The sequence below is a fragment of the Carettochelys insculpta genome, chromosome 2 (genome assembly GCF_033958435.1).
Source record: "Carettochelys insculpta isolate YL-2023 chromosome 2, ASM3395843v1, whole genome shotgun sequence".
Lineage (NCBI taxonomy): Eukaryota > Metazoa > Chordata > Testudines > Carettochelyidae > Carettochelys > Carettochelys insculpta.
In genome coordinates, this window is record NC_134138.1 from 51,498,882 (window position 1) to 51,524,980 (window position 26,099).

At 41.4% G+C, this 26,099-nt stretch overlaps 1 protein-coding gene across 3 annotated transcripts in view; it reads left to right on the forward strand.

Annotated features, from left to right (window-relative positions):
* NBN (nibrin) overlaps positions 1–26,099 on the forward strand; it is a 68,880-nt gene that overhangs the window by 18,588 nt on the left and 24,193 nt on the right. For all 3 annotated transcript variants that reach the window (XM_074986969.1, XM_074986968.1, XM_074986970.1), the window contains 4 exons: positions 375–478; positions 20,682–20,799; positions 23,534–23,724; positions 24,993–25,090. In XM_074986969.1, coding sequence (XP_074843070.1) covers positions 375–478; positions 20,682–20,799; positions 23,534–23,724; positions 24,993–25,090 — 511 coding nt within the window. The remainder of the gene's footprint in view (positions 1–374; positions 479–20,681; positions 20,800–23,533; positions 23,725–24,992; positions 25,091–26,099) is intronic.

Sequence of the window (26,099 nt, forward strand, 5' to 3'; positions counted from 1 at the left end):
CCGACTGTTCTGTTTTGTTGCAAAATAAGACAGTTTGCCTAGCATCACTAATTTTTCTTTTTCTAATTTTTTTTTTTGAAAGACTGCTACCTAGTCGCTTTAGGAATGAAAAGGTTATTCAGTGCACTGGCTTTTGTAAACATAATTCTCATTATAAAGAATAAGTGAATAAGTTATGAGAACAAAACTGGTTGTTTTGTTTTTGTTTTTGTTTTTGTGTACTTTAGCCCAAGTAGAAGGATATACCTTTATGTATTGCATTTCCAACTTTTGAAAACTTACATAAATATTGGATTTCAAAACTATGTTCTGGGTGACAGTATATTCATCTTGAAAAGTTAAGTATGGTAATAAATGTCCTTGCTTCTTTTCAGACTATATGTGCTTTGATTTGCAATCGACCGATTATAAAGCCAGAGTATTTTGAGGAATGTATTGGAGCCATTCGATCTAAGCAACAGTTACCAAAACTGGAAAGGTAAGTGTCAATGATTTCAGTACCACAAAGTTGCATTTAACATGGCTTATGTTTAGTTTAATATTTGCATGAATTGGGTGCCAGAGTAGTGATATTTTGCATTTTGTTTTTCAGCACATATTTTCTGACGTATTATATTATTTACCCCTAAAATGAGAAACCCAATCAGTTTGTACTGTTTAGATGTAACTGTTATGTCTTATTGCATATGTAATGGTCTATATATATGCTAACATTTACTGTTCACAATATAGGTATTTATATGGAATATAACTAACTGATAAAAGAGCTAACCTAATTTATAGTAGTATTGTTCTATTTGTCAGAGCATAGAGGGGTTTTTACCTTTTTTTTCTTAAAAATCCTGATTGCAGCTAGTACAAAGATGCTGTGATCAATTCAGTATTTGTAATTTACCTTCTTACCCTCTACAAAGTCTAAAGAAGTAAAATGCAGCACTGAAAGAATTTTGGTTGCAGTAGCCTGTTCGTAAAATGTTTCAGATGAGTCTGGTAACTTGCCTCTCTCCCTGAGGAGTTAAACTTAATATATAAATGCATGCTGTTTAGCTTGTAAAATGAGGTATTTCACAGGTGTATCATCTGATTACATAATATAAACGGTGACTCTTCCGTGTGGGATCGTGACCTAGCCTTCATTGTGTAGTGGCATATTGATCTTATTTTAACTTCAGACAGAAAAGCACAAAAAATGATGTATCTTATGTATTTTAATGTTCTTGGAGTTCATTAGATGCTTAGAGACACCACTAGCTCTATTTAGGCCTCATTCTCTGAGGTTGCCATAGAAATCTCTATGGTAATATATTCAGAGCAGCATGTATGCTCTTTTGGGAATAACTATATTAAAATCTAATTTTCTTATTTTAAAATAATTTTATAAAGCTTAACTCAATAGGAAAACTTATTCTGCTACTTTTTTCAAAATGTGAATCTGGGTTCATTTTAAGCTTTGGTCAACAGCAGGAATAGCTCAGTTGCCTGAATATCTGGGTTTTTTGTGCTTTTCTTTCTAAAGTTGAAATAAGATTAATATACCACTGGATAACATGGGATAGTTCATGATCTCACGTAGAAATCACTGTTTATATTGTGTAATCAGATATACCTATGGAATATCTCATTTTACAAGCCAAAGGATTCATGCTGTGGCTGTATCACATGAATACATAATGCAGTTTAAACTTGGCTCATGCCTGTGCATCTGAGAGTGTCATTTGGGCTTGTATTTTTCACATTGTTAGAGATTTAAGAGCGTAGATAGTGTCAGACTGGAAAAGGCTAATGTTCCTTTTAGTCTGCTCTCTTGTGTCTGCCTTCATCTAATATCAAATGCTTCAGATATTTAATAAGGAATAAAAAGCATCATGCTCTTCAAGACTTGTTTGCAGACAAGTTATTGCAGAATAAGATACAGTATGAATTTATAGTGCCCTAGTTACTCTATAATGGTTTCACATGTGGATGCTTTTATTCCAGAATAAGATTACCTTTTCTTGGTTACACTTAAACGAAATGGGCAATAACATGGAAGCAAGAAGATGGATAGGTCTTGTAATTTTATGCTAGCTAGTGTAACAATAGATGTTGTTCTTCTGTTACTAATTCATTGAGATGTTTACCCTTTTAATACCCTGAGACGGTAAATTTTGCAAGTAAGATGGAAAGGTTGTTAATTTCCTTTAATATGCTCTGAAATGGAAGACAATATAACATCAAATAAATGTCTAAAGTAGTTAGGACGCATGGTAAAAGAAAAACAAGGCATGCTGAGTTTTAATGTACTTAGTGGAAGAAGATACTTGAGAAGCCATCTTTCATTTTGTATACTTAAGTAATCTTGGTTTTCCCTCACACATTCCTTTGAATTTGTGATTGATGCCACAATAAGGTATGGGGTGCTTTTGTTTTGGTTGGGATTTTCTTTGGGTGTCTATGATGAATGGAGACTTTTTGTTTTATATCATAGAATCATAGGTTTGGAAGAGACCTCAGGAGGTCAAGTCCAACCACTTGCTCAGAGCAGGGCCAGTCCCAACTAAATCATCCCAATCAGGGCTTTGTTAAGTTGGGATTTAAAAACCTGCAGGGTTGGAGATTCCACCTCTTCTCTAGGTAGTCTATTCCAGTGCTTTACCACACTTCTGTTGAAATAGTTTTTCCTAATAAACAACCTAGATCTCTACCACTGCAAACTTGAGATCATTGTTCCTCGTTCTGTCATTTGTCACCACTGAAAACATCCTCTCTCCATCCTCTTTGTAATCCCTCTTCAGGTAGTTTTAGGCTATTATCAAATCTCCCCTCACTCTCTTCTTCTGTAGATTAAGTAAGATTAACTCCCTCAGCCTCTCCTCAAATCATGTGCTCCAGCCCCTTAATGATTTTTGTCACCCCTTGCTGACTGTCTCCAACGCGTCCACATCCTTTTTGTAATGGGGGGGGGCCAGAATTGGACACAATTTCCAGATGTGGCCTCAGTGTCGAATAAAGGGGAATAATCACTTCCCTAGATTTGCTGGTAATCCTCCTACTAATGCAGCCCAATATGCCTATAACCTTCTTGACTACGAGGGCACATTGTTGGCTCATGTCCAGTTTCTCATCTACTGTAATGCACAGGTCCTTTTCTGCAGATCTGCTGTTTAGCCAGTCGGTCCCTAACCTGTAGCAGTGCTTCGGATTCTTATGTCCTAGGTGCAGGACTCTGCACTTGTCCTTTTTAAACCTCATCAGATTTCTCTTGGCCCAGTCCTCCAATGTAGAGAATCATAGAACATTAGAACTGGAAGGGACCTCAAGAGGCCATCGAGTCCAGTTCCCTGCCCTTCTGGCAGGACTGTCTACCTCTCCCTCTACTTTAGTGTCATCCATGAACTTTCTGAGGGTGCAATCCATCCCCCTCTTTCAGGTTGTTAATGAAGATGTTGAACAAAACCAGCCCGAGGACCAATCTTTGGGTGACTCCACTTGATACTGATTGCCAACCAGACACTGAGCCACCGATACCGGTTGAGACCAATGACCTAACCAGCTTTCCATCTTCCTTACCATCCTTTTATCTGATCCATACTTCTTTAAACATACTGGTAAGAATATTGTGAGAGAGTGTATCAAAAACTTTGCTAAAGTCCAGTGCCTTCCCCAGATCCACAGAGCCAGTTACTTCATCATAGAAGGCAAGCAGATTAGTCAGGCATGATTTGCCTTTGGTGAATCCATGTTGTTTACTCCTGATCAAAAGGTGTTGAAGGGCTGCTGGAAAGCCAGGAAGAGAGATTTAATTTCTCTCTTAATATGGCCAAAGCTAATCATAAATGTTTTAAAGAAAAATTACTGTTAAATCAGACAAGCCTCAGTGGTGCATGGCATCATTGAAGAAGCATTACAATAAGTTTATATGAATTACAGCTGGTATGTAAGACCTGCGTGTTTTGAAAATTACTAAGAATACTTTGTCAGAATAATACGTCTGTTTCAGGACCAGCAAACTTTTCAAAGTATTAGTTCTGGAATGGTTAGAGAATTTATTGTAGTATTTACTCACCTTCCCTATTTTTCAAATTTGTAAGTGCTATACTTTTTAACATTTAATGGCACATTAAGTGCAATAATCCATTCAGAATAATCAGTTCATTTAAGTTACAGAAAACTGAAAAATAAAGATACGTGATACCTGTGAATTTTTCTCTTCTTACTTCTACTTGAAAGCTTAAAAGGGAACTAAATAGTGACCAAGATACTGTAGTGCAGGATGAATCTCTCTAGTCTGGCACCCTCTAGACTTGACTGGTGCTGAACCAGAGAATTTGCCGAATTGCAGGAGGTCAATACAGAGTTTGATTCGGTGGTCTTTTATTTTTAATCTCACCATGGCAAATAAACAGAACATTGCTTGCAACATCATCTAGCCAAGGCTTACCAGCTCTCTCTAGCTATGCGTAGACAGTACCCAAACCTCAAAATAAGCTATGCAATTTGCACTATGTGAATTGCTCATCTTATTTTGAGTAGATTTCGAAATAGGCTATTTCAGCATGTGGCACTGTCTAAATGGCGCCACATGCTGAAAAAAAATCCTTTTTGGAAGCATCTTTGTGCTCCTCATGCAGTGAGGTTTGCCAGGATGCCAGAATTGTGCAACTGTTCTCTCAAAAACTGTTTTGAGACAATGGGCACATTGCCCATGTCTGTGCAGCTATTTTGGGATACCTTTACATCCTGAAACAGTGCCCAACTTGTAGACCTAGCCCTTGTAACAAAGTGTTGATGTTGTTACACAATTTTATTGTAATGGCACAAGGAAATAAGTAGATAAAGCATAAATAACAAAAAAAAATAAAATGAAAAATAAATAAATACAGATAACTTATAAATTACTCACCTAAAATGATACTGGAATTCTTTTTCCAAAGTGATGTGGCAGTAACTAACTCAGATTACATTTATGTTACATCTGGGGTCTTTGCTGTAGATATATGTGGGCTTGATGAAGTGGAGGGAACAGGATTTCTCACTATAGAGTGCTGCTCCCTGCTCCTCTTTGCTACCTTTAACCAATCTTTCAGGCTGTCTTGTCTGAAGTAGTTTGATTTTTCTTTACTGGTTTTTTCATATCCTGTAGAGAGACATGATTTCTTACTCATAAATGAATGTCTTTGCTTCAGACTTTTTATTAAATATGTTGCTAACTGAATGCATTTATCAATAGACATTTTTTCTGCAACATCACTGGCTTCTTTATCTTTGTTTTTTTCCCCTGCTGTACCATATGCACAATTTCCTCACCATCCTTTGAGTAGCTGTTGGTGCATCTTTGTTGAGTTGCATCCAGTGAAACAAATTTTCCTTTCCCAAATCCTTGGCCTCCTCAAGCTCTACAGAGAGAGACACAATCACTGGCATATTCCATTAACTTATTAATATTTTTTTTTGATATTCATAGCCTTCTAATCCAGTGAACTCACTCACTGATTTCAGGACTCTCTTCAAACATTAGGCCTGGCCACAATTTGTGTTGCCCATTCTTGCGAGATGTATGTGTGTGTTCTTCAGAGGAGATGGAGTTACTCTTTCCTAGGCTGTGGCTAGTGTCCAAATCATATCCTTGAGGTTGATTTTTTTTTTTTTTTTTTTTTTTTTATAAATGTCAAAATGTTCCTATCTTTAAGCGATGATAACAACTGGCATAAACGCAGAGCTGAACATACGCTTCTGTGATCATAAGATACCATGATCACAAGTCTGAATCAGTGAGATACAGTTTGGGAGGAAAGAATGTTCCATTACGTTATCTTTGACAAGCAGCTCTGCTCAGGGTGGGCAGAGCAATTGTAGAGTATCAGCACAATTTTGCATTTTAGTTGCAGACCTCATGAGGTGCAATGGACTCTTGAATACAGTAAGGTCTCAGAGTACACCAGGGTTCCGTTCTGCGTGCCCTCACCTAACCCCAGATTTCACATAAGTGGAGGTCCAGCTTTTTCCCTGGTGGAACATGTATTCTGAAGCCAGGGAAGCACCAGGAAGGTAAGTACTAGGGTGGGGTGGGCGTGGGCAGTTGGGAAGGGTTAAGCCTGGCCGTGGGAGGCGGGCAGGAGGGCTAAGCCTGGGGTGGTTGGGCGTGAGGGGTGGAGTTGAGCCAGACCCATGCATGGGTGGGGGGTGAGCTGGGCTGTGGGAGACAGGGTTGAGCTGGAACCAGAGCCAGGCATGGGTGGTGGGCCGGCAGGGGGGTTGAACCGGGGCAGGGGGTGAGCAGGAGTCATGTGGGAGAGGTGGTGAGCCAGAGCCAGGTGTGGGCGTGCAGGATGAGCCAGAACTGTGTGCGGATGGTGAGGTGGCAGGGGGTTTGAAGCGGGGCCATGGAGGTTGAGCCAGAGCCGTGCCTGGTGGTGAGCTAGAGCCACAGGCAGGGTGAGGGGTGAGTAGATGCTATGCGCAGATGGTGAGTGAAGGTCGGGGGGCTAAGCCGGGGCTGTGCATAGCCGAGTGGTGTTGAGCCAAGGTTGAGGGGAGCGAGTTAAGAGCAACTGGAAATCACGGTACAGGGTTTACTATAAGAATTGGGGTCAGCCGTGTAAGAGTGGGGTCGCGTACTCTGAGACTTTACTATATCTCTCAAACTACATGCGATGGAGATTAGTTGATATCCATCCTTTATTTTTGTCATAACATATCACCCCTTTGACTGCCCTTGGGTACACATTTTTCCCAATCGCCATGAGCTTGCATTTATGCATACTTGCTGTGTTTTTACAACCAAGGCACTGTTGTCCTCCTCTTTAATTCCTTGGTACCAGATGGTGGCTCCTCTGCATGAGTAGACAACTTTTTTAGGCAAACAGCGCCAATAAAGAGCAGTTTCACTGGTACTGTATACCTGCTCTGGGGACAGGATTTCATTTGCATCTAACTGCAAATTTGTCAATGTACTTAGTGACAGCTCCATATTTTCCCTTTTTGTTAACCACACACATGATGGATGCTAATGCCAGGCCCATTTTTAAACTTCTGAAGATATCCTTGCGAATAGTCACACTCATCCAGGAAGTGATGTTCTTTGTGGGTTATTTTTGCTTGTGCCATCACCATCTCACCTGAAATGCTAACACCTTCATTCCTGCAAAGCTTAAATCAATGTATAAGTGCATTGTCTCTGCTCTACTCTGCTTCTCCCCTCCTTCATACTTTTTTACCATCACTGTTGGCAAAAAAAACCACAGGATGTGATTGATCAATTTGCTTCTTCAAATCATACACTGCACATAACTTTACAGTGTAAAACTCTCACAAGGCAGGCACTGATGTACTCTTTTCCAGTTTCTGCAACAGTTCTTCCTTTTGCTAGATTGACTCACACTTAGCAGCATTACCAACACTTTCACTGCTTTCTGGTCTCTGAGAGACCTATTTAGGTCTAAATTAGAGCTAAATAACAGCACAGAATATTGAGAGCCAGGACTGACAGGACTTCGCTGGATTACGGGGAATTTGGCCACACCCACAGTAAGTGGATGTCCACCTAACTAAAATCGTGCAGGACTATGGATGTTGCTGGACTAGAGAGGTTCAGCCTGTATCCTGACTTAAACAGAATTTTTTTCTTTTTAAAAAAACTGGTGACAGACCTGTATACTGCAGAACTTCGAGGAGATCTGGTGGTGATGTCCAGCATCACTAATGCTACAAGCTATGAGAAGAAGTCTGTTGATAATGTAAATTGTGATTAGTATACATTAATGGTACTGCATATATTGCCACTGCATGTGCATGTGGTAATCAGGGTGTATAATGACCATTCTAGCTACAGTTGTGCTAAAAGGTGACTATAATTGAATGTTAAGTGCTCCCTAAAATAGAATTTGACTGATATTTTCCTAACATTTTTGTTAACCATTAAAGGCCCCCAGTGGAACTGAACTTCACTAAAAATGATTGACACTGCTGTGTATCTATCATTTAGCTTTCAAAGATATACCTATTCATCAAGCAGGATGAGATGGCTCGTGTAATAAACAGGTCTATATTTAAAATAATCACGGTCTCTCAGGATGGATGATCCTTAAGATGTAATTTGCAAGGAGCTATTAGACTTACTTAGTAGGATTGTGTTAAGTCTCTGAAAATTCCTTCTAATTTTCAAATACACCATATTTGCTTCCTTTCTACACCTGAAAAGTGGGGAGTTAAGGGACTTGGTTTTATATATTAGTTGAATGTTCTTAGGGAGTGCCAAAGGCACTGTGGGAGAAATGCTTTTCCACTGGTCACTAGGCTAGGCAAAACCATTATTTTCAGAAGCCTGAATCTGCCAGAAAGCCAGGATGAGTGCATTTATGTCAGATACTCCTGAGAGAATTCTGCACCAGAAAATTAAAATTATGTGCACAAGATTTTAAAATTCTGCAAATCTTACTTGTCAGTAAATAAATAGAGGCTCCAGCATGGCAGTGGGGAGTACTAGCCACTGGATGCATGAAAGTGGATGATCACCATGCAGTCATTTCTCCAATACATGGAATGAGCAGTGAGGTTATAGCTTACCCTGAGACAGTTCAAGGGCTGGGTCTGCCCCCTAAACAACTTAGGGCCCTGCCTATCCATGATAGTTGCTTGGCCTGGCAGCATCCAGGTATGGAGTGACTTACTATGGGGGAATCCAGGTGTGGCTGTGAAGGTTCTGTGTGGGGCAGTCTGTCTGTGGGAGGCTCATTGGGGGATCTGGGTAATAGGGGTGGGGATAATTTACATGCAAAAGTCTTTTTGGGGCTCCTGTGTACAAGGGCAATGAAACTCAGGAGGAAGGTCCAGGTGAAGCTAGTTGGGGGCTCAGCAAGAAGGGTCTGTAGGAGGGTTTAGTGGGGAGTGGTTTGGTTGTGTGGGAGTGCTGCATGTTGGTGGATCCAGGTGCAGCTGGTGGGAGTGCCAGGGAGTGTTGGGTGAAGGAGGCATATTGGGGTATCCAGAAGCTCATTGGGGTGTGACTCTCCCTGAGGTGTGGGTTTGAGTGTCGGGAGCGCAGCAAGGTTTGGTCTGGGTGCACGGATGAGGATTCAGGTGCATGGAGGATGGAGGTTTCTGGGAATGGATCTTTCCCAAACTTGGTCATTCTTTTCACGAGAAGAATAAGTCCCTTCTTCCCTAGCTCAGCTGCAGTTAGCTGCTGAGCCCAGTTTAAGAAAGGAAGCATCTTGCTAGGGCATCCTCCCCCATCTTTATTTATCTCTTTGCCAGCTGCTTTAGCTGCCCAAAACCATGCTCAGTGATGCTGGGGAGAGGTAAGTGCTCTTGTAGTTTGCCTTTGCTTCCCTTTCAGATAGTTAGTTGCTTTGCTGTGGGGAAGCAAAGAAACCTGTATATAACGTGGATTCTTCATGTGTGCAGAGCGCATTATTCCCCTGGAGTAAATTCAGGTTTATAAGAAAGTAGGGGAAAAACAAAATGGACTTGTAATTAATGAACTTGGATTTTTATCAAATGATGCTTCACCTGAAGATGTAAATGAGAACTTGCCTTCTGTGTCATTTTCTTTGTAAATTCCACCCAATGGTGAAAAAACTGGGTAGTCCACACACACCCCCCCCCCGAACTCCATTACTCTAATAAATTTTGTCTTGTGTTCAGTTGGTTGTGTTCTGTGCTGCTTTTGACTAATATGTTCTGCAAGCCTCGTATTTTCTCCTGATAGGTATCAGTTCTAAACTCTCTGCTGATCTGAGACTCTCCAGAAGTGACATTTAAATAGAATGTAAACTCAAGTCTGCTTCACCATGCTATGCACATTTATGTGTGGAATAACTGTTAATGGTTACTCAATGCTCATTCTCAGATTTGAGGCCCTGATACTGCAAATCCCTGTTTTTTGTGCTGAATCTATAAGCCCATGAGTACTTGCACTTAGGACAATGGGATCACTTGTGTTTTAAAGTTGAGCAAAAGCGGCAATTGTTTTCAGGCTTAGTGCCTACATTATAGAGGGGCAGAGATGTGCTCGTGTGTCCACGTGTACTAGTATCCACTGAAATCTGTAAAATAAATATGTCAAATCTGGTTTATCCATTGAGTCTCTGTTCTGTGTGTTGATGTGAGAAACATCTTTTATTACCAGCCAGAACAAAGGAAACGTGCACTTCTGCAAGAAGGGTCCCCATGGGTCGTCCACTTTAGGTAACTCTGCCCCCCCCACCCCGCGCCCCCTGTTCTTGTTATCTGAGATATTCAGTAGCAGTGCCTGATTGCATCATACATACGCAGTCTCTGATACCAACTCTGGAAGTTACATGTGTTTTGTAACCAGTCCGTTTTCAGTTCCTTCTCTACTACTGTTGGCTTGAGACGAGTATTTGGCAACAATGCTGAGATTTATCTTTAGTCTAGATTGACTTTAGAATCATCATGATCAATAATCATGGGCTCAGCGCCCATTGGTGTCTGATGCCTCTCACTATTTCCTTCCATCTTTCCCTGTCCAGGGCAGAGTGGCTTAGTTTCTGTAGACGAGCTCTGTACCAATCTACTATATAATCTATCTGTTCTTTGTGGGGTCTGCCTCTCTATTCAAACCGTCCATTGTGCCAAATATGAGGGTCTTGATTTTTCGTTCGTAGTTCAGTCTGCAAATATGCCCAAATAGTTGTAGCTTCCGTTTTATAACCTTCTGCAGCAGGTTCTCTTTCGGCTGTATCTTTCTGTATAATTCCTCATTGGTGACCTTCTGCATCCATCCTATTCTCAGAATCTTTCTATAACAACTCCTTTCAAATGCCAATATTCTTCTTTTTGAATCTTTCATTATCACTCGTATCTCACATCTGTACGACATGCTGCTGAATACACACGTTTTCAAGATGCTCAGCTTCATTCCTAAGCTAATCGCTTTGCTTTTCCAGATCTTACCCATTGCTTTCAAACTTGCTCCTGCTTTTGCTATTCTAGTCGCTATTTTCTTCTTACAGTCTAGGTCATATGTTATGTTGCTCCCCAGATATGTGAACTTCTCTACATTTTCTAGTTCAATACCATCAACACTTATCTTCCTTCCTATTTCCTTATCTCCAGATACCATTGTTTTTGTTCTATCAATGTTCATAATCAGTCCATACTGCTTCCTTCTTCGTTTAGCACCTGCACCGTTTTAGCTAGCTTCTCCTCATCTTTCTCAATGATAACTACATGATCTGTGAACCTCAGGGTGTTAATTCTTTTCCTGTGGATACATATCCCTTCTGTCTCTTCCTTGATCTTGTCCAACACTCTCTCTAGATGTGTGATGAAGATACTTGGCAATATTGGATCTCCTTGTCTCATACCTCTACTTGTTTTAAACCAACTCCTCGCATGTTCTCGCAGCTGCCTCCGCATTGTCATTGACATCCTTCAACAACCGTATTAGTCTGCTCTTCACTCCGTATGACTCCAACACTGCCCAAGTCACTTTCTGATCTATACTGTCAATTGCCTTTTGAAAATCGATGAAGCAAGTGTATATGTTCTTGTTCTTCCGTTGAGCTTTCTCTGCTATCAGTCTCAGTGCCAATATCTGCTGTTTGGTACTTCTATCTTTTCTAAATCCTGCTTGCTTGTCTGCTATATCTTTGTCTATCTGTGATCTTAGTCTCTCAGTCAGTGTTATCATCAGCACCTTGCCTAGATGACTTGTTAGGGCAATCGTTCTGTAGTTCTTGATCTCCAATGTACTTCCTTTCTTGTGTATTGTCACTAGCACGGATCTTGTCCTTTCTAGGCGCCTTCCCTTCTTTCCATGCTATATTACATAGTCGGTGTATTTCCTGAGTCATGCTTTCTCCGCCGTATTTGAGCATCTCTCCCGTGATCTTATTTCCAGGGCTCTTGTTGTTCTTTAGTTGTTCCCCTGCTTTTTCTCCTTCCTCCTTTTGACATATCAGTCTTTCTCTTGATGCTCTTTCAGTTCTTCAGTCAGTCTCTCTGAGACACTGAGGTCCAACTGTGCTTTGTATAGATTGGTACAATATCTTGTCCATCACTGCACAATCTTCTCCCTGTTCATGAGCACTTCTTTGTTCTCATCTTTGATCACCATCTGCTTCGGTTGCCATTTCCTATTAATATTCCTAATTGTCTTATCATAGAATCATAGGGCTGGAGGGGACCTCAGGAGGTCACCTAGTCCAGCCCCCTGCTTTAAGCAGGATCAACCCCCACTAAATCATCACAGCCAGGACTTGTCAAGCCATGACTTAAAAACCTCAAGGGATGGAGAATCCACCACCTTTTTTGGCAATGCATTCCAATGCTTTACCACCCTCCTGGTGAAGTAGTTTTTCTTACTATCTAATCTATACCTCTCCCTCTTCAATTTCAGACAATTACTCCTTGTTCTGCCATCTGACACCGATGAGGACAGTTTCTCACCCTCCTCTTTAGAGCTCCCCTTCAGGAAGTTGAAGGCTGCTATTAAATCACCCCTCAGTCTTCTCTTCTGTAAACCAAACAAGCCCAAATCCTTCAGCGTGTCCTCAGAGGTCTTGTACTCTAGCCCCTTAATCATTTTTGTTGCTCTCTGCTGAACCTGATCCAGCACATCCACATCCTTTTCATCGTGGGGGGCCCAAAACTGGACACAGTATTCCAGATGTGTCCTCCTCAGTGCGGAATAGAGGGGAACAACTACTTCTCTAGGTCTGCTTGAAATGCTCCTCCTAATGCACCCTAGTATGCCGTTACCCTTCTTGACTACAAGGGCACACTGTTTACTTATATCCAGCCTTTCATCCACGATAACTTCTAGGTCCCTTTCCATCGTACTGCTGCTGAGCCAGTCAGTCCCCAGCCTATAACAATGTTTGGGATTCTTCCATCCTAGGTGAAGGACTCTACACTTCTCTTTGTTGAACCACATCAGATTTCTTTTGGTGCCATCGTCCAATGTATCCAGGTCACTCCCAATTTCTCTCTCTACCCTCCAATATATCTACCTCGCCCCCTAGTTTTGTGTCATCTGCAAACTTGCTGAGGGTGCAGTCCAGTCCCTCATCCAGGTCATTAATAAAGATGTTGAACAACAATGGCCCCAGAACCAAGCCTTGTGACACTCCACTTGAAACTGACTGCCATCCAGATATAGTGCCATTGACCAGTACCCATTAGGCCTGACCATCAAGCCAGCTTTCTATCCATCTCATAGTCCAAGGATTCAATCCATATTTCCTTAACTTATGGACAAGAATGTTGTGGGAGACTGTATCAAAAGCTTTGCTGAAGTCAAGGTATATCACATCCACTGACTTCCCCATGTATATAGAGCCTGTTATCTCATCATAGAAGCTAATCAGATTGGTCAGGGAGGACTTGCCCATGATGAATCCATGTTGGCTACTTTTGATCACTTTCCCCTCTTCCAGGTGCTCCAAAATGGATTTTTTGAGGATCCCCTTCATTATTTTCCCAGGGGTTGAGGTAAGGCTGACCAGTCTATAGTTCCCTGGGATGTCCATCTTTCCTTGTTCCCTGGATTGTCCTTCTTTCCCTATACACCTCCATGGTCTTTCATTCGCCGTAATGCCTTTCTGTATCTTCACATTGGTCCTCTAACAATTTCTCCTTATCCTTTCTGGTTGCTTTCCTTACCTCATTGCATTTCACCCTATATCAGTGTTCTGCCAACACAGAAAAATCTTGTCTGATCTTCAGCGCTCTCTTGTCTTGAACGAACTTCAGTTTCTTCTGAGTAATCCACTTCTTACTGATCGTCTCTTCTTCTGGAACAGTCTGCTCAGTTGCCTCTTCTATAGCGATGGATATCCCTGTAATTTTCTTATCTAGGTGTTTTCTCTGGGGCGTTACTCTTAATTTTCTTTTCAAGCCCTGCTCTGTATGCATTCCCTGTTCCTTCTTCCATCTAGCCTCACCTCGTCTCTTCTTTTCTTAAACTGTCTTACACCTTCTTTTGAGTTTTATCTCGATGTTTGTGATCTCTAGACTATGGTTTGAGTCTGTATCTGCTCTTTGAAAAGTTTGGCACTGCTGTACTGATGTTATCCATCTTCTTTTTATCAAAATCATATCTATCATGTTCTTGGACTTCCCGTCTTTCAATTGCCATGTCCACTTCCTACAGTCCTTTTGTTGTAATTTCGTGTTGTAGATCACCATCTCATGCTCTGGAGCAAACTCTAGTAGTTTCTCACCTTGCTTGTTTCTCTCTTCATATCCAAACCTTTCCATGACACTCTCCCAACCTTCATTATCTGTTCTAACCTTCTCATTCCAATCTGCTCCGATGATCAACACATTCTTCTCCGGTATCTCCTCCACCATCTTAATAAGATAGTCCAATCTCTTCCTCCGTACTCTCCGACATGGGTGCATGCACCTGAATGACTGAGATGTTGAATGGTTTTGCTTTGAATCTCACTACCATCATTCTTGCACTCACCAGTTTGTATCCTAATAATGCTCTTCAAGCTGTTTTGCTAAGAAGGAATCCAACTCCTGCTTCATGCTTTGTTTCATTTCCTGGCCAAATGACTTTGCAACCGGACATCTCTCCTGATGCCGTCCAGCGCATCTTTGCCAGTCCAAGTGTATCAAATCGGTATCTCTCCATCTCCTTGTGAAGCAGCTCTAATTTTTCAGTTGCCCACGGTGTTCGGATGTTCCATGTTCCAATGGATACCATATGTGTTAGTTGTAATTTTCTTTCGCTAGCCAACTTATCGACTCAACTCCAATCGCTCAACTGGTATCACGGACCTTGTTTATCCAGACAACATCTGGCACCAGATTTCATTTATATTGTTGTTTGATGGTCAGCGCATTGACACTCATGTGACCAACCCTCCTCCTTCATCCGGGCTTGGGACTAGCATGGTGCTTATAGAGGCTTCATGGCGGAGTTTGACTTTAGAATACTATTTAATTAGTTTACTATTCTACTTTTTTATGTTTATTCTTAAAATGTCTTGCAATTTAGGAATTTGTTTATTAGGAAATCCTTCCATATCGCATGGTTACCCTCCCTTACCGGAGAAACTCTTCTCTGAGGAGCAATCCCTTCTCCTCTGGTTTTAAACATTGCCTCAGTTGCTGATCCTCAATCCCAATATCTTCCAGACATTCACAGGATGTACACTGTCTTGATGTGACTCTCATACCACAAAAGCGCCGCTCTTGCCACAATCTCAAAGGTTATGTCAGGGGAGCAGGGAGCCTACAACTAAAACTATTCATGATGGAGAAGTCTCTGTGCCAAACGTCTGATCTGGGCTCTTGGAAATGCCCCAACAACAGTTCACAATGGTGCCTGTCATGAATATGCTGATGAATATGCATAACTCATTGATGCTTTATGTGAAGTACATCATATGGCATATAATTTTAAAATTTGTAGTCTACTGAATCTGTATATCCTATTTCTGTTCATGTATCTTTCTTGTATGTGAAGTTAGAAATTTTAAGTGGGAAACTTTTACTAGTCCAGGTATTAGTGATGTTTAGGGACATAATGGCTGGGTAGTCAAGTCAACTATCTGTGAATGATTTTGTTTTTCCTGTAATCCCAAATTGTGGCTGGTCCTACAAAGACATGTGGCCAGATCATGTGATGCTGGAACCCATTTTGGATCTGGTAATTTTCCACTCAAGGTGAGAAAAATTTGAATACAAAAAATTACTGGCAGGATATAAAGTGGGTGGGTGGGGAATGGGGACTAAACAATAGTGGAAATGGCCAGATGCTAGTAGACCCTGTCTTACCAAGGTGCTTGCTGGAAACATCTAAGTTTGTACAGCGGGGAAGATTGGGCTCAAGCTAGGAGGCTGCCTAGCTTGTGAAAGAGATAATTAGAACAACTGTTAAGGTAAGAATTTGCATGTAACAAATTTCATAGGCTATGTTTACATTTGAAGCATCTGTCAACGGAAGTTACTGTCGACAGAGAAGCCTCGACAGAACCTGTTGACAGATTGCTGCTCCACACAATTTGCTCCATTGACAGAGAACTGCCAGGCTGCACTGCCCTTTGGTAACAGAAAGTGGAATGGCAGCTCTGTAAAGAGGACTGCCGAGCAACCAGAAGCCCTTTCTGTTGGCAGAAATGTCTACACCGCACTGCTGGGTGGCTTGGAAAAAGGCACTAAATCAAAACTTGCCATCCCTGCCCTACCACTGGAGCTACAATCACATGGGGTACTGAAGAGCTCCACAGTACTTTAGTGCATGGTGCCACCTTCTGCCTTCACTGTGCCTAAAGGACAAGTCTCAGTATCAACAACCGCAGTAAAGACATTGATACCACTGACAATGCCCTCCACCATACTGCAGCAATTTTTGCACCATAAAAATCTTTTGGTATCTGTGGCACTGGACTCTTCTCTCTTTGTGCTGCTATAAGACTGATATCAATCAGTATAGTGCCAATTTACTGTGCACACTCCAATCAATTCCTCTATCCAGCGATGAGCATGATGAAGGGGAAATCTGTTCCTGTCATCATTCCTTTACCTATCCACACAACTACCACATCAGGTCCACCAGAAAACCATGAATACCACTCCAGACTGAAACGAAGCATTGGTGCAGAAAGCCGTGGATGTCACTACTAATGTCATTTCCACACCACAGTGACCTTATTGGGACACATGGGCAGCATATAGCCAAGTCTGTGTGAAGCCTCTCTTTTCATACAGAGAAGTGTGGTGTTCCCCATCAATCTCTGTATCTGGAAGCTCTTAACCTCCACCTGAGGAACAATTGAAGACCTGGAAGAGACTCTGGGTTAAGAAGTCACCCTTCGTACTAATTTTTCATCCTTTTCTGTGGATGATGCCATGATATACCTATCGTCCATGATGTGGGATTTCTTCATACAGCTCCAGGGACTGTCTAAGAGGATTGCTGATTCATTAGGTATTCCATTGGAAGAAGTTGTAGCAGCCAAACATAAGCTGTTAGACATGCTTCGGGCTTCTCCTTCTAAGATTTTTCTGCCGGTAAATGAAGCTCTCATGAATTCCCATCCAAGACCACGGCAACAATTCTACCCACTTGTAAAAGGGTGGTTAACAAATATTATGTTTCTTCCAAGGGAATGGAATTTTTGTTCTTGTTTCTCACACCAACCTCTGTGGTGGAAGAGGGTGGGAATACAAGGGGCAGATGACATCACTCAACAGCCTTTCGATACAATAGGGGCTAGAATTGGTTAAAACTTTTTTGGGTGTAAGGCCTACTCATCAGTGATTCTATAAGTTAGGATCACCAACTACAAAGCTTTGATGGCCAAATGAAAGAGCAGAAAGTATTAAGGTCTGAATTTATCCATTTTTCTGTTTGAGGACAACAAAGAGCAATTTGGAGCAACCATCTCATAGGGCCATCATGCTCAAGCAGCTGTACAAGCCTCCCTGGATTTGGCAGACACTACACTATACTGTACAATGTTCCATCGCCATGGCCATAGTTATGCAACGAGCTTCCTGTCTACATCTCTGTGGATTCCCCAGAGAGAGAGTCTGCCATGGAGGATCTTTCATTCAAAGGCCCTGAGTCAAGACATATAACTCACTTTGCATATTAAAGGACTCCAGAGCAACCCTCAGATCCTTAGGTATTTACACATCTGTTCCAAAATAAAAACTGTGGAAGTCTTACTCAGTGCAGTCTGTGCCCTACACCTAACTTGAGGCAATATAGAGACAGAGACTTACTATGCTCCCTTCTCAGCCATCATCTCAAGAGCCTCCCTCCTAAACAACAGTATTGAATGTTTGATCCAGGACAAGAGATACCTTTTTACATCTTCTGTCACTGGAACCATCTGACATTATTGACTCATTTGGAGACTGATTCCATTCCACCCATCATGAAAAAACATCATAACAGACAAATGACTGCTAGTGATTATAAAGACTAATTATTACTTTCACTTTCACTTCATCACTTACTCAGCCTCCTTCCCCATCTCTCCCGAAGGACCTTTCTCTCAAACATGTACTATGACAGGAGCTGAACCATGTCATATACCTGGGCTCAGTAGAGCCACTACAAGAACAACACAGAGAGAAGAATTTCCATGCCCATTACTTCAATACACAGAAAATAACTAGAGGATGGAGCCCCATTCTCAGCTTAATAAGATTCAACAAATTCACGGAGACCCAACAATTCAAGATGCTCATGCAAGTTCCAGCACTTGAAACGGTGCTCATTCTCAGCTCTCATACACCAGGATACCTATATCCCCATAAAGATGCATCCTTCACACAGGAGGTTGTCAGATTTGTTCTTGTTCTAATGCCTTTCAGCTTGTTTGTGGTTCCATGAGTATTCTCAAAAATCCTTGTGGTGGTGGTGGTTTACCTCTGCAGGTCATCACACATATATTGACTAAGACCTGCTTCCAAATATAAGGCCATAAGTCGTCAATGACATTTGTCGTCAAGCATGCCAGACTACGCATGTGATGCCCTCAAGGCTGGCTCAGAACAGTATATATTTCATATATAGTGTAAACAAGTGTCCTACAATGCCAAGCAAATGTAAAAAAAAAAAAACAAAAAACAAAAAGCCTGTCTATGTTGGTGGACTCAACATTGTAATGGGAATTTCCTTTGCACATCTCTTTCCACTTACAGAAGATGCTCTCTGCTAGGCTGGGGGAGGGGGCATACCTGTGCAATCATATGGTCCAAGACCATTGATCCCTGTCGGAAGCAATCTTACACACAAATCTACTGCAGCTGTGGGCAGCCTGCAACATATGCTCACACTTCCTACCCATGATCAGGACCAAGGCCTTAAAGGTGCTGACAGACAGCATTGCTGGTACGTTTTATACAAATCTGTAAGGAGCAGCATGGTGGTCCCACTTCCTGTGCAGAGATGGGATGCGACTATGGGATTGGTGCATCTGCCACAACATTAACATTTCAACCTTCTACTTAGCAGGATGCTAAATACCATATCAAATGCACTGAGCATAACATTTCCCCAAGACTACTAGTGGTAAATGAACATTAAGGCACTACAGAACACATTCAGACAATGGGGATTCCAAGCTAGAGCTCTTTTCACAGCAAACCAGTAGAATAGGATAGAATCATACACCTGGAAGGGACCTCAAGAGGTCATCAAGTCCAGTCCCTTGCACACACAACAGGACCTAGCACCAGCTACATCATTCCTAACAGATATTTATTTAACCTGTCCATATGTACTTGAAAACTGTTATGAAATACATTTGAAGCCCCAACAAGTATTGGGTTCACAACTCCTTGTTTAGAAAGGCCGGCGCTCTAACCATTGAGCTATTCCTCCTCTCATGCCTATACTTCTCCTGAGCAACAAACCCCACTGTGGACCCACACGCTGTACCAGAGCTTTTATCCAGAATGGGCACACAGTTAAGAGAGGTTATTTTCAAGGCAGCAGCTTGGGCCTCTGCCCATACAATCATTCAGCACTATTTCATATAGCAGGATTTGGGATGAGAAGCTGTACTGAGACTTGCAGTTTTATTTTCCACCCATTGTGCAATTCCAAAGCTCCTCCTTCCAGAGTTGGGCAGTGGTCTATAGTCACCGAAAATGAAGCACCCACATGGATAATCTTCAGAGAAGAGAAGGTCACTCACTTTGTGCAGTAGCTGAGGCTCTCTGAGATGGTGGTTGTTGTGGGAGCTCCACTAGCCACCCTCCTCCTTTCTACTTTGTGGAGTTTTTATGTTTGAAACTGTGGTAGATAAGGGTCTAGGAGTGGGGCAGTTGGTCACACCAGGATCTGTAACTGCCAGAGGTGGCACAAAACAGGGACAGCTCATGTGCAACCCAGCCAGGCACTGCCACTAAAAATCTCTGATTACAAGTACAGAGACGCAGCTTCTCCTAAAGTAGAGCACCCGGAGGGACATCCATCTCAGAGAACCTCAGTTACTCCACGGGCTAGTAACTTTCTCTTTGCTTAATGAAAAAAGTGGATGTACCCCCATGATGTTGTTGTTGTTGTTGTTGTTGTTTATCTAAAGTAGCACAGTCTGGGTTAAGACATGGTTTTCCTCTCTTCCACATATACCTGGTATAGAAGTCAGTTTAGAGTAGGTTGTGTAGGGATCGTAAAAACATGGGCTTCTGCTGAGATTGCGAGTAAGATATTTGTCATGATAACAGTTTTAATGATGCAGTTATCGCTTTAGTAGAACTGGCACGTAGATTACCAAGCCATTACTAAGGGTCATTACTCTAGGTAGTGCTTTTTGTAAAAAAGAGGAGCCAGTACTCAGCTGACTCCCCATTCTCCTTGCCAAACAATCCCATGGCAGCAGCTGCCAAGGTGCCACTATTCAGTACCGGCAGGTACCGGCTCAAAATAAGCACTGACTCTAGGTTACATTTGATCTGTGCCAGATTCAGGTGAGGATTATCAAAGGATTCCCAGAGAGAGATGCCCAACTCCATTGAAATTGAAAATCTCTACCTCAGATCCAGATATATGGGGCTCCATATACTGTTATAAATTCCTGGAAAGATCCAGTTCTTCCTTTCTCCATTTCATAAGTAGTTGTAACAGCAGTAAAGAATTAAAATATCTTCTGATGTCCTGCCTTCAAAGATTTCTTTTGAAACAAAGTAAAATAAATTGCAGTGAACAGCTGCATAAAAATGTAAATTGGAATTTTATAACTTTGTTTCCTCCATCTTCGTAGTTTTTATCCTCCAGTTGATGAGCCTTCTATTGGCACAGAAAAACTGGATCTGTCTGAGCGTCATGAAAGAAAAATGATCTTTGAAGGCAAAACCTTTCTGTTCCTAAGTGCTAAACAGGTAACTGATCTTTGGGTTTCAGAGATGTACAAGATGACAATATTGATTAAAGTATTTAAAAGATACTTTAAAACAGAAAATGTATGGAATTTATTTGTTTGTAAAGATGCACCAATTACAATACAAATAGAGCACATTGTATGTTGATAGTTTATTTAAACACAACTCATTCAGAAGGTACAGAATATGCAGTGAGACTTTTGTGAGGGCCTGGGGCAGTTATTGAAGCTTCTGTGGAATCCAGTCTTGATTTCAGAGACATTGTCATCTTAACCCATCAACAGATATTGAACCTCAGCCTTTAAGTCAGTATGTTTTACTCCTTTCATTTAAAACATTGAGTCATATAGCTAACCTATGGAAACTATGCACAAATGTCTGATTCCAGTTGGCATGCTCTGAAAGTCTGCAGACCTCTGAGAACAGACAAACAACTGTGCTCATGAGGTTTTCAAACATAATGTTCATCAACTGTAGAATATCTGAAAACTTTTAGCAACTTTGTTACTAGACAGTCTCTGTTTCAGGAGAGAGAGCTCTGCTTGCAAAAGGCTGGTTAAAAAGTGGCATTCTCAGCAGTTTTAGTTGAATACACAGATGAAATCTATATATGAAAACAGGAGCATTAACCTATATTCTTTATCATGAACATATTTGTTTTAGACTGATCACTAAAAATGCCTCCCTTTTGGTCTGAAAATTTAATTTTTTAGTCTTAGATTGAAAAACTAAGTCAGAGTATTTAAAGGAATTAACATCTTAATTGCTCACAGATGTTGCCTATGGCTACGTCTACACGTGCACACTACATCAAAATAAGCTATTTCGATGAATAACATCTACACGTCCTCCAGGGCTGGCAACGTCGACGTTCAGCTTCGACGTTGGGCAGCACCACATCGAAATAGGCGCTGCGAGGGAACGTCTACATGCCAAAGTAGCACACATCGACATAAGGGTGCCATGAACAGCTGCAGACGGGGTCACAGGGCAGACTCAACAGCAAGCCACTCCCTTAAAGGGCCCCTCCCAGACACAGTTGCACTAAACAACACAAGATCCACAGAGCTGACAACTGGTTGCAGACCCTGTGCATGCAGCATGGAGCCCCAGCTGCCGCAGCAGCAGCCAGAAGCCTTGGGCTAAGGGCTGCTGCACACGATGACCATAGAGCCCCGCAGGGGCTGGAGAGAGAGCGTCTCTCAACCCCTCAGCTGATGGCCGCCATGGCAGACCCCGCTATTTCGATGTTGCGGGACGCAGATCGTCTACACGTGCCCTACTTCGATGTTCAACTTCGAAGTAGGGCGCTATTCCCATCCCCTCATGGGGTTAGCGACTTCGACGTCTCGCCACCTAACATCAATTTCAACTTCGAAATAGCGCCCAACACGTGTAGCCATGACGGGCGCTATTTCGAAGTTGGCGCCGCTACTTCGAAGTAGCATGCACGTGTAGACGCGGCCTATCTGTGCTATAGTATATGTGTGCCTTTTAATTTTTTAAATAAATGAGAAATAAAAATGTGCATGGTACTATACAGCCAAAAGACCTTACATGTGTCCTAAGGATGTTAGTATCCAAGGTCCTAGTCCTGCAAAGGGATACGAAAGTGAAGCTCCTTATATTATGTGGATTCCTATTGAAATAACTAAATTCTGCACCGGAAAGAGAACTTTTTCATTTAGTCTCTTTACAGGGTCACAGCCCAGTTTGAAATAGACTTTTAGTGAGAGAAATACTGATAAACACATGCTGACATCTGGAGGGAAGCTAGGCAGGAATCAGAAAACCTGCAGTTCTTTCTTGATATTGTCTTTGTGATGCCAAACATACTGAACAGAGACTTGAATAATCACTTGCACTGGTAGTATTTGCTTGTGCGTGGAAGCACTTGTACATTTTATCAAGAGCTTGCTGAAGCTCATAGTGTCCATTTTGTGAGCAAGTGCAAATTTGGAACTTTGGTTTTGTTCTCTCACTAACAGAAGATCCAAAAGAAAATCCATTTTGGGAACAATGTCACACAGTGTTTTGAAACGTGTTGTGTTCCCTGGGACATGGCAGCTGCTGACTGAAATGAATGTTCTTGACAGTTTCACCACTGCTTTTGGGTACTATTCACTAATATTGATGAAAGTAACGGGAGTGTCCATTTCAGTCAGTCAGTTGCCAGGTCTTCTAGAGCATTCTACATGGGGTAAAAATTTGCTGCTGACTTGGGTCAGCTGACTTGGGCTTGGGCTTTGGTATGACAGATTGCTTCGTGGATGTTGGCAGCCCAAGCCCAAATGTGCAAAAATCAATTTTGAACCCCATGAGCCTGAGTCAGATAACCTGAGGAACTGCAGCTGTGCCATGGGTCTCTTATCACTGTGTAGTCATACCTTCCAGGTCTGCAGCTTCAAGGCAGCCTAGCCATGCTCGCTGCCTCAGAACTAACAACCCCAGTGCTTCAGATGTCCAAGCCAGCTGGCTCCCAGAGCTGCTTGTTTTGTTAAACTGGACCTTTTTTTTTTTTTTTTTTTTAAAGACAGTTTGTGTTTGATGAACCCAACAAAACCTTTCATCAGAAAATTTCCTGGGTCTAGATGTACTTCAGTTAAATATAGCTCTGATTCTAGAATGCGTTCTGATATGTTCAATGTTAACATTGCTCCAGTAAAAAGAATGCTAGTGGATCTAACCAAATTTAATCTGTTCATTAAATTGCATTTTCTTTCTTGATTCTTAGCATAAGAAGCTGAGTTCAGCCATTATACTGGGCGGAGGAGAAGCAAAACTGTTGACAGAGAGAGAAAAAGAAACTTCCTTACTGGTGGCTCCTGGAGTTTGTGTCGTTGATGTAGGATTAACTAATTCACAGGTCCCAGTGTCTGACTCAGTGAGAAATTGGATTGATTCCATTACGACTGTACTACAAAGGTAAAACACATTTTTTCTAATTTAATGGGTATTTTGAGAATTTTAGCACTAATGTCGATGAGTTCTTTATGTACAGGATTATTTGTAGTACTTTAATGAAATATTGATTAAAACTTTTGGAAGAGGGAAGGATTGTAGTCTTAGAGAATTTTGTGTAAGAACATCCAAATGACCCACGATTAATTGGACTGTGTTAAGTTAGTGTCAGTTTACTTTTCCCTTGACCCACTATTTGTTGTCAACAATATAAAAAGAGAAATTAAGTCTGTTCTTGATTCTACCATTTAAAAAAAAAACAGAGTAAAGAATTGTAAGAAATAAGAGAGGGAATCTATTGATTAAGTAGTCACAAGTGCACTTCTCCATGAGGATGTTAAACAGTTAACTGGTAAGCATACCAGTAAACATGAGGCTTACCCGTATGCTTACCAGTTAACTGGCATTTGCCAGTAAATTTGGCAGGGGCCAGCCCTGTTGAAGCACAGCCACTCTGGCCAGGAGCAGCTGTGGGATACCACAGGCATAGTGGGACCTCACAGCTGTAGCTGGGCTCCACAGCAGCAGACCCTAAGTTAAATAGTTGATTAGTTAAGTGCTAGCATTTAACCTGGTTAACAGTTTTAACATCCCTCAACAAATTAATAGGAACTATCTTCCAAATAAAAGAAACCCATAGCAGGGAATGTGTCACATGTTTTTACAGAGGATAAAATTTGGTAATAAAAATAAAACTTTACCTGAACTGAATAGGTTAACAGTATTTAGACCCACATGTCACCCATGTGGGAAAGAAAACTAGATAGTCTGTCCTGTTTTACAGGACGCTCTATTTATGGAAAAGAGGTGCCCTCCATAGAAGTGTCAGATCTTGTCAGAAACACTTCTTTTGTATTATTTTTCTACTCTCCTCCTCCTCATTGAATTGGAGCACGATTTATGGGAAGCACATCAGTTTGGCTAAGTGTCCAGATCTCAGTTGATTAAAGTTGGGAGGGGAACGTCACAATGTTCAGGTTACTCAGATTGCAAATGGACCTGCAGCAGCAGTGGAACATTATAAAGTTCTCAGCCACAGAGCTCATACATTTTCCCCTTAAGCCTGCTATTGGTCCATGAATCATTTTGTACTTTATAATGGGATTGCTCCCATTTGCTGCTCCATCTTTGACCATATTATTGGGACGTATAAAAGATAAAGGAACAGACTGTTTGGATATAAAAGCTGCTGATCTTTAGTAGTTATTAAAACTGTATTTTATTTTTAATAGCAAGAATCTCAGAGCCATTCCAGAAGCAGAAATTGGATTAGCAGTTATCTTCATGTCTATGGAAAGATATTGCAACCCGCAAAACCAGCCTGGCACAGGTAATTTTTACAAACTTTACGTGGGAGAATCTGTGTGTGGGGTGGGGTGGGATGGGGCAGGGCAGTGAAGAGATGTTAGTAGTAGTATTTATTGTTCATATTACCACAGCATCTAGGAGTCCTGGTCATGACTGATTATTGTAGCTTAAGCAAAGGATACATTAAATCAAAAATGTGACGCGAAAAAAAACAAAAATATATATATATATTTAAGAAACATACATAAGCCTGGAAAGAGAATGGCCACTAGCCATTACTTGACCCTTGTATACAAAAACATTCATTGCTTCCTTTGCTTAACCTAGAGTAATCAAAATGCTTCATGCACCAACAGTAGGCGTAAGGGGAAAATGTTAACGTATGAGCCTTGTAGTTGTGAACTTTAATATTCTGTTGCCATTTAAATGGGTAATATAAACATCTACATTTATATTTGGATTCAAAATGCAAGAGGGATCTAAACCTTTCTTCATGGCATAAGTCAATCATTGACCAACAGGACTTAAGAAGAAACATCTCCTTTAGCCAGCATATTCCATCATAGACTCTCTTCTTGGACTACTTTAGATGAAAGTTAAATAGTAGTAATTGTGAGGTGCCATGAATTCCCTGAAAAAGGAACTACCACACAATTGGTTTGCATTTCTTGTTCTTCGAATGTTTGTCTTCTCTGAGTGCTGACAATCATCAGAAGACTTTTCCATAGCTGCATCTGTCAAATCAGCTGGAGCACCCCCTGTAGCGACATCTCCTTGACATTGCATATATACTTTTGCCAACCTGCGCTCCACTGATTTCCTTCTTTCTCCAGTGACGGTCGTTGGAGCTTGGGTTTTGCTTCAGAAGTGCCAGTTTTTCCCTAATTCCATTTTTTTGTAGTGCAGATTAGTTTTATTCTCCAATTAGTAGTTTCAGAAGGTACTGCCAGTTACTAGTTTGTTAGTCAGCAGCAGGGAGAGACTCCCCTCTGCTTTTGTTTTATGACCTTGGGACATGCAGTGGCCCCAAG